At 35.2% G+C, this 16894-nt stretch overlaps 1 protein-coding gene across 11 annotated transcripts in view; it reads right to left on the reverse strand.

Annotated features, from left to right (window-relative positions):
- Positions 1-16894, reverse strand: part of Cntrl (centriolin) — an 89789-nt gene that overhangs the window by 60022 nt on the left and 12873 nt on the right. For 9 of the 11 annotated variants that reach the window (XR_007351193.1, XM_048813170.1, XM_048813173.1 and 6 more), the window contains 4 exons: positions 9662-9792; positions 7901-8042; positions 6839-7025; positions 3473-3666 (listed from right to left, as the gene is read on the reverse strand). Coding sequence is in view for 9 of the 11 variants with exons in the window: in XM_048813170.1 (XP_048669127.1) it covers positions 3473-3666; positions 6839-7025; positions 7901-8042; positions 9662-9792 (654 nt within the window). In the remaining 2 variants the exon portion in view is untranslated. Of the gene's footprint in view, positions 1-3472; positions 3667-6570; positions 6693-6838; positions 7026-7900; positions 8043-9661; positions 9793-16894 lie in introns of those variants that run through there. The other 2 variants (XM_048813177.1, XM_048813178.1) reach the window with 2 other exon arrangements.

A 16894-nucleotide genomic window follows, 5' to 3' on the forward strand; every position in this document is an offset into this window, starting at 1 on the left:
AAGGGAAATTGCATGGAAATGGAAGGAGACCCTCAGGGTTATACAAAATTACATACAAGAGGAAGTGAGGGGAAAGGGAAAAATAATACAAGGGGGAGAAATGAATGACAGTAGAGGGGGTAGAGAGAGAAGAGGGGAGGGGAGGGGAGGGGGGATAGTAGAGGATAGGAAAGGCAGCAGAATACAACAGACACTAGTATGGCAATATGTAAATCAATGGATGTGTAACTGATATGATTCTGCAATCTGTATACGGGGTAAAAATGGGAGTTCATAACCCACTTGAATCAAAGTGTGAAATATGATATATCAAGAACTATAAATCAATGGGTGTGTAACTGATGTGATTCTGCAATCTGTGTATGGGGTGAAGGTGGGAGTTCATAACCCACTTGAATCAAAGTGTGGAATATGATATGTCAAGAAATTTGTAATGTTTTGAACAACCCACAATAAAAAATTAAAAAAAAAAAAAAGAACTATGTAATGTTTTGAACAACCAACAATAAAAATTTTAAAAAAAAGTACAAGTATGAAGAATTGGTGTGAATATACTATGTATACAACCAGAGATATGAAAAATTGTGCTTTCTCTCTATATAAGAGTTGTAATGCATTCTGCATCATATATAAATTAAAAAATTACATAAAAATTTTAAAAAGAAAAAAAATGAATGAGAAAGATTTATATATATATGTATGTGTGTATATATATATATATATACACACACACACATATATGTACACATATATACATATATTTTAAACTTGGAGAGCTGTCTACATGTACTGCTTTGTGAAAGATAAGATGCAGGATAATCCTATATAATAGGATTCCTTTTTTAAAAAAAATAACAAATATTCAAGGGTGTAATTATTTAATTACATATATTGTATATGTATAGAAAACAAAAAGGATCTATATCAACACTTGAGGAAAGGAGCAGGGGAAGAGTAGATTTTCATTTCTACTGTATACATTTGTGTTGTCTGAACTTGTTACAAAAATATACATGTTAAAATGTTTTAAATTGTTATTAATTATAAGAGTAATAATGACACAGAAAAAAGCACAATCTAAGAAAAGTAGTTACAGAAAAAAGAGCAAAACTGCTGACAATTTACAAAACATTTATTCCCAGCACAACCATATTAACAATAACATAAATAAGTGAAAGGGAAAACTATAACAAACCATACTTTCAGGACAAAGCAAAGCCTTAAGACATATTAACTAAGGTGTTTAATGGGTTGATTAACATGCATCAGGGAGTCAGCATATACAAATTATCAAGTTCCTTTCTTAGTAATAAAATGGATTCTATGTTCTAAAACAGAAAAATAACTGAGGAAAATTTATTAAATGTTCACAAATGTCACATGATACCAAATAAGTACTGGGTTTTATTTTTGTATGTCATATAATGGCAAAAAGAGTTCATTGTTTAAGTAACATTGATTACCATTCTCCACTGGTTTCATTACTCATCAATCCATTCTATTACAAACTGAAAAGCAACAGAGTCTGAATAATCTAAAATCACTAATAATCATCTATTAACATTATTAATATATGCCTTCAGGGTACAGCTGAGATATATGAAAACTACCTTCAAATTAAGTAACATATAAAGGAACCCACAAATGCTCTGAACATTGGAGGTACAGAGCTGGAGAAGCTGTCCTGGATTTCCATCATGTTCCCTTTTCTTTCTCAGGCAAAAGAGACTTTAAGTAGGAGTTAGTTAAAATTCATATTTCAAGAACAACTTCCTTCCTCACAGAGGGGAGAATACTCTTTTGTCTTTGTTTTAAAAAGTAAGTTATTAGGGTTGGGGTTATAGCTCAGTGGAAGAGCATTTGCCTAGCATGTGTGAAGCACTGGGGCAGATTCTCAGAACCACATACAAATAAATAAAATAAAGGTCCATCAACAACTAAGAAATACTTTTTTTTTAAAGTAAGTGATTAAGCAGAATTCTTCTTCTTAAAAAAACAAGTAACTGAGTGAGAATGTGAGAATGCCAAACTTGAAAGGGAGATCCAAAAAAGGATAAATATATCAAAGACTTTATTATTTATAGGATAAGTAAAATTCCCTAAGTTATACATAAGTAAAATGAGGAATTATTTAAAAGGAGGGGAGAGAAAAAGGGTACCAATAGTTATTTTTCCCTAAATAGCCGAATAAGTTTATAAAATTAGATTCTTTGGGTTGAAAAGGCCCACCTTCCTATCAAATGATCTTTCTCCAAAACCCTGAGCATATGGCCAGCCTCTGCCTGTCAGTGATAGCAAACATTCCAGTTATTCCATTTCAGGCCAACTTTTAGGAATTTCTTTATCATTAAATGAAAACATATTTTCCTATCAATTGGTTTATGATGAGTCTTGGTCTATAATTCCTCTTCCATGAAACAGTTCTTTGAATATCTGAGAGAAATTATCATAGCTCGCTGAGTCTCCTCTTCTCTAGCCTGGACAACTCTGTCCCTCTGATCATTCTTCATGTGACATGGTCCCAAGACCTTTGAAGTATCTTGGTTACTTTCTCAAATTATGCCACTTAGGTTGTCTAAATCTTTCAGTTTTAGTATCCTTTTTATGTTTTGATCATAAAGTCCAACTATATAAAATTTAGCCATTACAGATATGCATAAACTGAAAATGTTCTGTAATTCCACTTTTTGGAAATACCTACTTTCAAGAGTTTGCTGCATATTTTGCCATTTCTCCCCTAAGAAACTGTCATACACTTTGAGATATAAGATCATATTTGATTTTGATATTGTTTCGCACCTTGCTTTTTTATGCATAATAAAAAGTGTCAGGTATCTTCCACTTTAGGACATAAAACCGTACTTCATTTTATTCAAAACAATATATTATTTTATCACTTCAGGGTTCACTGAGGGACATTTTGGCTATTTACAATTTTTGATCATATGAATAATATTGCAGTGAATATCCTTGTATATGTATATGTGTGTTATATGTTATATATACACACATACATACATATACATTCAGGTATATATATATAATCTTTGTCCATTCTTGCCACTATTTCTATAGAATATATTATTGGAAATTCAATCTCTGAGACAGAGGGTCTATTTAAAATTTGGATATTTTCCCCAAATTGTCTTCTAAAAGTTTTTGCCAATGTATACTCTCTCCAACAATGTTCTTGCTTAAAAAAAAAAAATATGAACATCAGGGATGATCTTACTGACTTCTCACAGTGAGGAACATCACCTTCCCCCTTTGGGCAGCCCCAAAGAACACTAATCTTTCAGGAAGCCATATCACATGGCACATGGTCAACTGCAGTCAGTAAAGCCTTTTGCACATATTCTATTAATATACATCTACCCCTTTCTACGGTCAAGAAGTTGTATTTTTAGACACAAGGACAAAGAATTTTCTACCTGAAGAGAATATAATCAATGTGATGTAAAATCAGACTTACCAATTCATTTTTCATGTTTAGGTCAATTTCTAGCTCCTCACAGCTCTGTTTCTGTAATATTGCTTCTTCTTTTAATGATTTGTTTAATTTATCTTGATTTTTAATTTCCTCAAGGAATCTTATTTGTTTGCTCTTAAGCTCTTCAGTTTCCATCATCTTCTTTTCTAGGTCTCTTTCCAGTCTTTCTACCTCTTCTGTCAATAAAAATGGATAGTGTATTTATTATTATGTTTCTTACTTGAAAAAAGGCAAGGCTATTTCTCAAAAGAATAACAAAAGAAGTTAAGTATGGTGTAATTACAATTTTACTTTTAAAATTATATACCATGGCTTTGAGAGAAAACCATCTTGCACTTGAAATGGATATATATTACGAGGCAAGAAGTCATTATTATTTTGATGACATTTTTAAAACATAAGAATTGACTTCCAAGTATTTTAGTTTGTTGATAAATGAAAAATTTTCCCAGTCCCTTTTAAAAAATGCAGTATTTTATTTGATATGAATAATTACATTTTCGAGAATATTGTAAACATGTATGCAAAACATTACATTGTATTGAAATCCTTCAACTATTTCCTATCATTCTTAGGATAAGATTCATAAAGCTTCCGTAAAGATGATTTGGCCCCAATCTCCCTCTTGAACCTCATCTTCAAGCATATTTCTGCAGCTTTCCTGAAATGACTCTTCATTATACTGACAATGCCTCTTCACTGCTGCAGGCTTATTTTCTCATCCTCTGACTGAACCTGTCTTCCTCCATTTCCTATAGGTCTCTTCTGCATCCTTTAGGGGTTGAGCTTTACAAACCATTCTGAGAAGACTGCCCTGACTCTCTCCTCTCTCTGGGTTGGATGCTTCTTAGGGAAGCTCTCATGCACCCTGAACTTATGCTCCGGCCCTTGTCACCCAGGGAGTTGTAATATGTGATCTACTATACTGTCTGCCTACCCCACTAAAGCTTCAGGAGAACAGCAACTCCATCCACCTCGTCTCTACTGGGTCCTAAGAGCTCACCACATTAAAGGCTCCTAATTACAGTCTGAAGTCATGAATGAGCCATAAGTGGTTGAAACATTTCCTCCAATAGTATATTTATATGATTACTCTGCATTATTTAAATTTTTAATAATTCCAAAATAAATTTCAGGGGAAAAAAGTAGAGTTGGGGGAGGAGTCCTAAACAAATAAGAAATTTACCATGTTTCTGAAGTATCGGATTAAACCATATAAAACTGCTGCTTTTGTAGGTTGAAAGTGGACTAACATCCATTCCAAATGGTTGAACATACCAGCTTATTACCCAGTACTCTACAATGGTGATTTCTTATCTTCCTCTTTTTCCTCAAACTTCCCATACTTCTTTGAGTCTCTTTCTCAGCTGATGACCTCACATTTCATTGAGAAAACAGACCCCATCCATGGGAACTCCTTTATTTTCCCACCACCAAAGCAACAAAACCCCATGACCTGTACATCTTCTCTCCTTTCTGATGGAGAAAGTGTTCCTTCTGTCAAGGGATGGCCTCTCTTCTTTCTCCAATCCTACTGAGGCATGATTTGTCTCTGCAGTCCGCTCTTAAGATATACTGCTTATTTCTTTGACTACTGATTTTGAGGTTAACTACATTTTTTTTCCTCCCCATTTCCTGGTCTGAAAGCTACTGATTAATTTTTAGTTTAGCTTTCTTTTTTTTTTTTTAACTTTTAAACAGTAAAAAACGAAAAGAAAGACCTTCATTTATTTAAGTGTTAGAAGAGAGAAATTATGGGAGGAAATTTCAAATCTTCAGGCAAATATCTCCCTTCCATTCTTCAATATATTATTACCCAGCCTTTCCCCCATCCCTGTCACAATCAGGCACTTCTCTGTGCTCATCTTACTTTGTGCCTCAGCAACATTCAACAAAGCTTACCACATCCTCTCTTGAAGATTTCTTCTCTGGGCCTCTGTAACCCACTATTTCCTGGTTTTCTCCTACCCTGTTGGCCTCACTTTTTCAGTTTCCTTAGTTGGCTGCCTTTCTTTCTCTTCTCACCCCTGCCTGCATGAGAAAACTGATTCCTATGGAATTATGCTAATGACAACCAAATTTATTCCAGCTGAATCTCCTTTATCATGGGACTGATTTATTTTTCAGATTTGGAATATTTGCAGTTACATAAAGAGATACATTGGGCACTGAATCCAAGTCTAAACACAAAATTCATTTCTTTTTTAGATACAGTTACACAAACACATATGGCCTGAAAGTAATTTTTATACAAAATTTTAATGTACCTGTGTTTTGACTGTGAACAATCTCCACTTGTAGCATTAGAAAAGCACTCAAAGTTTCAGATTTAGGAGCATTTTGGATTTTATATATTCAGATTAGTGATGCTCAATCTGTATCTCTGATACAGACCTCTTTGAACTCCAGACACATATTTTCTATTTGCCATCTCACACATAATTCAAACTCATCATGTCCTAAAGATAACTCTGAATTCTCCTCATTTTCTACATGATATCACCACCTAATTAAGCCAATTAAGCCAGAAGCCTGAGAATTACCTACTCCATTAGAGAGCGCTGCTGATTCTACCATTAAAAGTGATGCATCTATTTTTCATTTCCACATCTATCTCCTAAGCACAGGCCACCAACACTTCTAGCCTGCATGACTGTCATAGCTCTTCCTAACATGCCCCTCCATCTCCTCTATGCCCTGCTCCAAATCATTCTCCAACCTGCATCCAAAATGATCTCCTTAATATAGAGCCTGTTCCTGGCCCATCCCTGCTTAAAACTTGCCCATGGTTTTTTACTGCAGCTAGAATAAAATCCAAACCACAAGGCCCTGTTCCATCTCGAACCTCCCCCTTCTCTCCAAACTTTTTCTTGCACTCCTCCAGTCATACTGATCTTTCAGTTGCTTGACCCCACTAGGGTCTTTATAACCCCAGGGAACCAGCTCCTCCCTCTCCCTGAGTGCCATTCCTCACATGGCTGGCCTCTCCTCCCCTTGCCTTCAGCTTCCATGTCACTGCCTCAAGAGCCACTCCTTTACACCACTCTGCACCACAACAGGGCTCCCCTCTGTTGCTTTACCTGGGTTTAACTGCTTTTTGTCTGTTCCACAAAACCATAAGCTGCATGAAGGCCAGCACCAAGTGTCTTGCTCACCACTGTATCCTTAGTGTCAAGTGCAGTGCCTGGCGTACTGAATATGCTCAATAGTTATTAAATAAATTGATTTATGGTGGCATCTCTGCAAATGTAATGTCATCAGAAAGTTTATAATACATTTTTTTCTAGATAAGTTCTGAAAACAAATTCTTTCCTCATTCAAATTCAGTTTTTTAAACTGTCATCTTACCTAAACTGAATCTCTCAAAAGCCTCCTCCCTGTCCTGAGTAGTTACTGGCTGACCTTCCAAACTTTCCAGCGAACGCAGGTGGAAAATGGTAAACTGGAGGTAGTGAGGAAGGGTCACGACTGGATTTTCAACTAATATCAGAGAAGTCAAATCTTGAAGTGGTTTCAACTTGCTGACATCCTGAAGCTGAAATGACATAACAGTAGTATTGGCATATTTTACTGTAAAAATCATAAACTACCTAAAGGAAATAATAAATCCTGGAAATTGTTCTTAACATAGCAAAAAAACCTATTCGTGAAACCAAGGGCTCCAAAGCAGTTTGAGGAAAGGAACAGAAAGGCAGCATGTGAGTAGTGTATTGGGACAGTACTGGGCATTTTCTTTATATCATTCTATTTGCAACTCTTCACAACAACCTATAATGGACGCATTATCTTAACTTTACAGATAAAGAAACAGATTGAAAGAAGTCAGGTGACTTGCCCAAAGCTCAGAGTCTAAGTGAATAAAACAGGATTTGATTTCAAGTCTTTATCATTCTTCATTATATTAACTGAACAGATCAAAAATACAAATGGTAGTGAAAAAATTTAGTAAAACTGCAGAAAACTGAGTTATAATTGAATCTAAAAGACACAAGGATATGTACCAATACTCACATTCCGAATTTAAGGAAATACTGCCAGGAAAAAAACAAACAAACAAACAAAAACTCTTCTAGGCATTCATTCAATCGTCTGGATTCTAGCTCAAGCTGTAACTTTGGACAGGGACTTAACATCTCTGAGGCTTTACATGTAAAATGGGAATAAGAGCTCAAATGAAATGATAAATGCTAAGAGATAAACTCTTAGTTGCTATGGAATCTATACAAAATGTGAACTTACTGTATTTAATTACTATAGAGTATTCTAGGTCATATCTGAATTTGATATAATATATCTGGTGTTTGATTAATAGAAAATAAAGAAATCCCATTTGTAAAATTTAAGTATTAATATTTTTTCTCAGTAAATTAAAGAAATTGAAAAAGATTCTTACTAGTTTGAATAACTTACTGATGATATCTTGTTGCCTTTCAGATTGAGGACTCGCAAAGATTTCAACTTCTTTCCTAGCCATACTGGAATATGCTCAATCTCATTTCCTGCAAGGTTTAGCTTCTGAAGATTACACATATTCTCTATGCCTTCAATTTTGCTGAAACCAAAGGACAAAGTCAAGCAAATATACTGATGAAGTCCTTCTCCTGTAATTTTCATGTCTTTTTTAGCTGCTGGGAATTAAATCTGAGCTACACACCAAACAAAAGCTTGAAAATCTTATATCTATATGCTTTACCCTCAGTTAGACTTGGTAAATATGATGACTAAAAAATCGAAACAAGACAACAAACAGTTGCTGAACTTCCAATAAGACAAAAAATATCCTTGGCTCTATGTGATGTTCTTTTCATAATTATGATTTATCAACCTTTCTTATTAATGAGAACAAAGTAGCTACAAAAAAATTTACCAGAGCAGTGAACTGCAAACTCCTATTACTGTGCCTAGGAACTGTACTCATCTTACTATCAGAACTCAAGACCTGTAATGGAAGACAGAGGAGTGTGTCTATGCCAGTCCCACTGGCTACTGTGAGAACTAGCAGCCAGCCAGGAGAGAGCTGGAAAACTCCACAGCACACGTTGTGCTACCTGCTGTAGTCCTGCCCAAGAGATAACTATAGTTATATTAGGCCACTGCCAAAAGGTTAACTGTGCAGAAGGATATCAGAGCCCCTAAAGTGACACTTTGCTTATGAATATAAGCATTTTTATAGAATACTTAAGTTAATAAAATATTTATCACCCATATTGATAAACTTTCATTGATGAAAAATTTTTCCAAGTTACTCATAATATGTTATTTAATAACCCAGTCAATTTTCTATACCAGGAAAGTACTCCTAAGCTTGTCTATTTTCATTTCCATTTTGTCAAAATTATTATCATCAGTATCAGTTATTTTTTACACAAATTTTATACTAAGACTTTAATTAGTATTTTTTAATTTCATTTTTGTCTTGTAGGAACTTCAGCAGCTATTAGTTGTTTTGTTTTTATTTGTTGGCCATCATATTTAACAAGTCTAATGTGGGAGGAAAGCATACTGATATAAGGTTTTCAAGCTTTGGTTGGGGGTGTAACTCAAGTATGGAGTCCGTATTAGCAGGTGTGAGGCACCAGGTTTAATCCCTAACGCCACAAAGCCAAAAAAAAAAAAAAAAAAAAGATTTTCATTATTTGATTCTTGCATCATTTTGTCTATAGCAAATTTTCAAAATGTAGTTTTACCCATTGTCAGTTTGATTATGTTTATTTCTCACAAAATTATTATGCATTGGAAACAAGATTGAAAGTATATTTTTTTGTAACAACAAGTGAAGAAAAATACCTAAGATGAAAAGGGTTAGAATATCTTTGGGCTCAAAATGGCAGGGTTAGAACATTCTGCTTCATATCAATATTCTTCATGTAATAAAACAGTGAACCATAGATAGCAACTGCCAAGAGCAGAATTAAGACAAAATTTGGTATTCAAAAAATGTATCTCCTTCCAAAATACTAGATATTATTCTGTACTTAAGTAGTACCAAAACATAAAGTTATCATATTATGAAGGTCTAGCCTACAAATGAATAAATACTTATTAAAATATTTGCTGTTTCAAAGGATTCTTCCAGCAACATGGATGACATTAGTTTACCTCTCAAAGAAACAAAGAACAACAACAACAAAAGAAAACCCTACAATGCTACTTAAAGAATTATTCACTCACCTGATTTTGTTATATGATAAGTTGAGTTCACGTAATTTTAAGAGCTTGTCCACCTTCTCAATCTTCTCTATTAAATTATAGCTGAGATTCAGTACTTCAAGTTTAACACATTTTTCCAAATTCTCAATATACTAAATGGAAATAAATAAGTAAATTCTTTACATGACATATGGAATGACATAAAGCAAAATATTTAAGTATGTGCATCAGGGGCTGTTTAGGCCAGTCATCAGAAAATTTAAAACCTTATTGGACAATCCCTGAAGTAGCAACTCTCCTCAAGTTTCCAAACTCTCCTTGCCCCTCTGCAAATGATAGCACTGTCCACAAAAGAAGCTCAAACTATCCAACAAGAATTCTCCACTATCATTCTCTCTGCCTCAATTTTTCTATGCCTTTCTGCTTTTCCTCCTTTCTTCTTTAGGTACTATGCTGGTGTATAACCTCTCCCTCTCTTTCTCCCTCAGTGCCCATGCATGTTCAACCTTCTTCTCTCTCACTGTGTCCCCTCAAGTTTAAAGGCAGTCATTTTTACAATAGACATGCACTATGTGCTTGCTACCTACAAAGTATGGCACCAGGTGATGGGCTATAGCAGTGAACTGGACAAACCCTCCCTGCTGCACACAGCTTACTTTCAATAAGCTCACAATTCTTCCATATAGAACAAATCGCCCTGCACTAACCTTGTTCTCCTAGGAAGCCATCATCTTATCTCCCTTTTATAATGTCACCAGCATTTCTTACAAGAATCGTCTACATTTGCTCACTTTGCCTTCCACTCGCTCCTATTATATTAGTAAGGCAATAAATCCTCTACTACATCAATGTATTCAAATGGTTCTCCCCAAGACTGCCATTTAATATTTCACAGATTGAATGTGGATTATGTGCCAGAAGCTGTCATGGGACAGGAAATATGAATTAGTATTCATCTGCAGAGATACACAATAAACAGAGGCAAATAAGATTTTCAGACAGCAACAATACTAATAAGAAAGTAAAAACAACATCTGTGCTAGAATGCAAGGCACCAAGAGGGTAGATCTTGTCTGTTGTGTACAGTGCCATGGTATCTCTGCCTGGCATATAGTGAGTGCTAAATAAACATCTGTTGACTAAATAAAGAGGGTGACTTAACTGTGATTGTGTGGCAAGAGAAAGATTTTACAGAAGAAGTATATCAAAATGAGACCTTAATAAAAAGAATCCAGGAACGTGAACTTCTGGGGTCAGAGAATACTAGATGAGCAGAAGAAAATGCAAAGGTTCTAAAAAAATGAACTTGGTGGGTTTCTGAAACAGAAGAATTGCCTTCTTGATTGCCAAATCCATTGACTTCTAAGGTTTCCTCTTATTTGACAATTCTATAATCGTTTTATCATTACTTTCTGCATGAAGTTCCCCCTCTATAACCTCCACCCATCATGCTCTTGGGTCTTCTGTAATAGCTCCCTCAAGCTTTTTCACTGGGTAAGCCTCAATCATACATGCTCTATGATTCTCCCTATCTCCTCTTAATCCTAGGCATTCTTCACACTAAGCCCTAAATTCAGAAATTTGAATTTAGAAAACTAAGCTAATTCACCTCTGCGTCTACCTCCACAGTCTAACATATGTGTGGTATATAATAATTAAACAGAATTTATTTATTTCATATTTCATTTTTGCAAGTTTTGAACTCCAGCATGTTTCCTTTTTTACTACTTAACTATACAAGGGAAGACCTGAATATATTCTAGAAAAAAATTCAAATGAAATACAAAAAGCCATCTTCATCAAGGCCCCATATCCTCTTTCCTACCCCCAAAACCCCAAAACTCCTAATACTCAAACCATTTTTATGTGTACCCAGATATTTCTATTTGTTTCCATCCATTTATACTCACAGAGAAAACTAGAATTTAAAAAAATATTTGAGACCCTGAAATGCTTTAAAATTGCTTTTTCACTGAAACAACTGTGGACATATTTCCATGTTAATACATAGAGGTATAAATCACTTTTCAAAAAAAGTCATAGTAGCCAGATACAGTGGCACATGCCTGTAATCCCAGCAACTGGGTGGCTGAGGCAGGAGAATCGCAGGTTCAGAGCCAGCCTCAGCAACTTCACGAAGCCCTAAGCAACTGAGTGAGATTCTGTCTCCAAACAAAATATTTTAAAAAAATATTTTTTAGTTGTAGATGAACACAATATCTTTATTTATTTTTATGTGGTGCTGAGGATCGAGCCGAGTGCCTCACATGTGTGAGGCAGGTGATCTATCACTGAGCTACAGCCCCAGCCCCTCCAAATAAAATATTTAAAAAGGCTGGGGATGTGGCTCCGTGGTAGAACATCCCTAGGTTCAATCCCTGGTACAGGCATAGTAGTTCATAATATATTATGTCATATTTTATTTAAATGATACCTTATTGACATTTAGTTATTTCCAATTTTTATTTAAATAGTGTTTAATAAACATTGCTATATTGATGTTTTTGCATATATGTGTACACAATACTAGTACAATAGACATCAAGGAGTAGAATTGCTGGTTTGAGAGTATAAGCACAATTACTAGATCAAAAAATAAGGGGCTTGAGATTATGACTCAGTGGTAGAGTGCTAATCTCGCATATGTGAGACACTAAGTTCGATCCTCAGCACCACATAAAAATCAATATTTTTGATTCATTTACAACTAAAAATACATAAAAAATAAGCATATTAGAAATTTTGATATTACCAACCACCTTCCTAAACTATAGAACTTATCTATTGAATAATGAAATAGTTTTTTAAGTCTTGACCAATAGATATGCATGATACAAAAATATTGTAAAACTTGTTTTATTTCATATTTCTTTGACCTTAACAACTGAATACATTTTCAAGTTAATATCAGTCATTTACAGTACCTTTTGAACTGCCTATTCACACTGTTTGCATGTGTCAATGAGTTGCCTCTCTCAATGGAATTGTAGGAGACCTACATATTATGTAGATATTGTTAACAGATTTTGCAAACATTAATTGTCAGATTTGTTTTCCTTTTAACTTTTGAGAATATATCTCTCATTAAACACAACTCTTCAAACTTTATGTCAAATAAATCTATCAATAGTTTTCTTTGTGGTACTAGGGTTATTGTTTTCCCACTCTTAAGATTTAAATTATTCTTTCATATTCTTTATATATATATATATATATATATATATATATACACACACACACACACACACACACATATATATACATACATATATATTGTGTGTGTGTAATTGTTTTGTTTGTACTGGGGATTAAACCCAGGGAACTGTACCAATGAGCTACATGCCCAGCATTTTTTATTCTGAAATGGGGGTCTCACTAAGTGCTGAGGGTCTCTCTGAGGTTACTGAGGCTAGCCTCAAACTTGGAATCCTTCTACCTCAGCCTCCCAAGTCACTGGCATTATAGTTGTGTACTACCATGCTTAGCTCTTTCCTAATAACTTTACAGCAGTTTGTTCCTAAGTTTTTTGCACTGCTTTGTTTTTATTTAGCTCTTCAACCTTCTGGAATTATTTTCTGTGAACAATGAGGTAGAACATTAGTTTTATTTATTCTAATTAAAGAAATGAGGCTATTACACTGTGTTCACATTGTATACCTTATTAATATAGCAGTAAACACACACAAAGCAAGGATAGTAAACTTTTTTTTTTGAATGTCAATGTTATATTTATTATTTAGGATAGCAAACTTTTAAAAAATAATCATTATATTCTTTTTATACTTTATTGTGCATTATAGTTATGCATACTAGTGTGGTTCATTATGATATAATCATACTGGAATACAATTTTTTCCACTTCAGTTCCCAGTGCTTACTCCTTCCCCCTGTTCTTCTTGCCCAGTTCTCCTTCCTCTACTCTACTGGTCTTCCTTGTGCTTATTTATGTATTTTAAAATTGGTGCTTTATAGATAGACATAAAGCTGAAATTCACAGTGGTATATTCACATATGTACATAGCATAATTTGGTCAATTTCATTCTACTGTTCCTCCCTTTCCCCATCCCTCTTCCTCACCCTTCTATCCTCTACTCCTCTGATCTCTCCTCTATTTGCAGGGGCTCAGCCCCTCCCCCACTTTCCTCATACTTTTCTCTAGCTCCCACATATGAGAGAAAACATTCAATCCTTGTTTCTGAGTCTGGCTTATTCTGCTTAGCAAAATGTTCTCCAGTTCCATTCATTTACCAACAAATGCGTAACTTCATTCTTTATGGCTAAATAAAACTCCACTGTGTGTGGATACCTGTGTGTAGATACCACATTTTCTTTATCCATTCATCTGTTGACAGGCAACTGGTCTGGTTCTGTAACTTACCTATTGTGAGTTACATTGCTATAAACACAATGTGCCTGTATCACTATAGCTTGCTGATTTTAGTTGTTGGAAAAATACCAAGTGGCTATACTAATTTGCAGTCCCAGCAACAATGTATGAGTGTACCTTAACCCCAACATCCTTGCCAGCATTTATTATTATTTGTATTCTACATGATTTCCAATCTAACTGAAATGAGAAGAAATCTCAATGTAGTTTTGATTTGCATTTCCCTGATTGCTAGAGACACTGAACATTTTTCATATATTCATTGGCCATTTGTTTCTTCTTTTGAGAAGTGTCTGTTTTGTTCATTTACTGATTGGCGCTTTTTTTTGGTATTAAGTTTGTTGAGTTCTTTATATATTCTAGACATTAATTCCCTGATGAAGGAGCAGCTGGCAAAGATTTTCTCCCATTCTGTAGGTTCTCTCTTCATGCTCTTATTTTCCTTTACTGTGCAGAAGCGTTTTAATTTGATTCAGTCCACTTATTTATTCTTGTTTTTACTTCCAGATTTAGGGGTCTCGTTAAGAAAGAGATAGTGCCTATATCAATATGTTGGAATGCTGACCCTATGTGTTCTCCCAGCAGTTGCAAAGATTCTGGTCTAATTCCTAGATGTCTGATGCAGTTTGAGTGGATTTTTGTGCAGGGTTAAAGATAAAGATCTATTTTCATTTTTCTACATATGGATATCCAGTTTTCCCAGAACCATTTGTTAAAAAAAAAAGGTTGTCTTTTCTCCAAGGTATGTTTTGGTACCTTTGTTAAGTATCAGATGACTGTATCTATGTGTATTTGTCTCTGTGTCTTCTATTCTGTGTCTTATATTCCACTGGTCTTTCTGTTTCTCTTGATACCATTAACATACTGTTTTTGTTACTATAGCTTTGTAGTATAATCTGAGATCAGGTATTGTGATGCCTCAAATATTGCTCATCTTGCTCAGGATTACTTTGGCTATTTTTTATCTTTTATTCTTACAATGAATTTTAGGACTTTTTTTTTATTTCTGTAAAGAATGCCATTGGTATTTAAATGGGGATTGCACTGAATCTGTACAACACTTTTGGTAATATGGTCATTTTGACAATAATAATCCTGCCTATCCAAGAACATGGGTCGTCCATCATCTTTGCTCAGTGTTCTATAAGTGTTCATTGTAGAGGTCTTTCAACTCCAGGCCCCACAGTTGCAGATAGCTACCATGTGCTCAGATAGCACCTCTCCATAGAAAGATTCACAATGATGGGCAGGAGAAGCTCAAATACAGATGGGCAAATTTGAGGCTCCATTCCAGTCACAGGGACAGAGTCCCAGTGATACACATCAGTCAGGGTAGAAGCTTCTGCATAATAAGCCACCCACAGACAGCTAGCAATCATAGGCTCCACATTTGCACCTCTCTGACACTTTAAAGAAGGTCCTGTGTAGGGGTGCAGGTGTACAATATTTCACAACAGTCAGCGTGATTATATCCTATGCCCCTTCATCCAACAGAAATAGCCAGCAGACACAGCACAGCACCCTTCCATGCATGCAGGTTCAGGTCCCTGAGCTGACAAAAAGAACCAGCTGGCAGGAAATCCAGAGCAATCAGGGAAGAATCCTCTCGTGCCCCAGCATCTTTAGGAGGATCCACAGCTGTAAGTTCCAGAGTTGCATTGTCATTCAGACACTCAGACCAACAGAAGGCAATTTCTGAGGATACGCCAAAGCAGCCAATGGAAAATCTTACACACAAAATACAGCAGTATACCCCACAAAGGGACTTACAGAAGAGCTCCCCAGACAGCAGACACCAATTTGTGGGTCCAGATACAAGCCCAATGATCTGTGACCAATGTACTCCAGAGAAAGGGCAGCAGCCCCTCCAGCCCAAGAGTACCACATCAAACAGGCTAAAATATATCTAACTTAAATAATCATACTTCACACACTCCAAATTTTCACAGTATAGCTTCCACTGGATTTGAAAGTGCTGGATACATAGAGCTTTTCTTCTGGAAGGCACAAAAAGACTATACCACCTAACAGGGAATAACTGATTTGCTAAGTCACAGAATATCAGAGATCATTTCCTCTGACCCAACAGAAAGCTAGTGGGTACCTAGACATTGGAAAAAGCTTTCAAGAATTGTATTAGAGGGGAGCTGGTGTGATCAACACCTCCATACCCAGAGTAGTGGGCATCTTCTAAGGCCCCAAATCTTGATGAAATAAAAAAAGAAAGACTAAATAATAAATTTCTCAACTTCTATATGGATAATTATAAATAGCTCTAATGTCAATTTTGATCTTATTATATATTATTTTTTCATTTTGCATCAATAGATGTCTCCATATTATTTGCTATTGCACCCTCACCCCACTTGGTTATACATCTCCTAATGTTTTAAAGCATTAGCTGGAATCATTCTCTCTTTTCCTAGCTCAGGTTTATACTTGCTCCTCATAGTCTCTCTTTTCTCTGTTGCATTACCTACTCCTGCCCTAAATCCCTCCCCCACCACCTTTTTCTTCTCTTTACTTGGTTTGTATTATTCTTTTCTATTTTTTCTCTTTCCTTTTCCCCCAAATTTTCTCTCCTCCCCTATGTAATATAATAGTAATTACATTATATTTAGTCCTTATATAATGTAACAGTAATTTTACTATGATAACTAATTTCTCATCCTGGAGAATAAGCCAAAGCAGCCAATGGAAAATCTTACACACAAAATACAGCAGTATACCCCACAAAGGGAGAGCATTATTACATTTTTCTACCCAGATAAAGGGAACTGTATAGAATATTTTCAACAAGTTTTTTGTTTCCAATGGTCTATTCCAAAGTATGTGGCTCTGCTCTGAAGAGACTGAAGTTAATAGG

Source organism: Marmota marmota, unplaced genomic scaffold (assembly GCF_001458135.2).
Source record: "Marmota marmota marmota unplaced genomic scaffold, marMar, whole genome shotgun sequence".
In the NCBI taxonomy this organism is placed as follows: domain Eukaryota; kingdom Metazoa; phylum Chordata; class Mammalia; order Rodentia; family Sciuridae; genus Marmota; species Marmota marmota.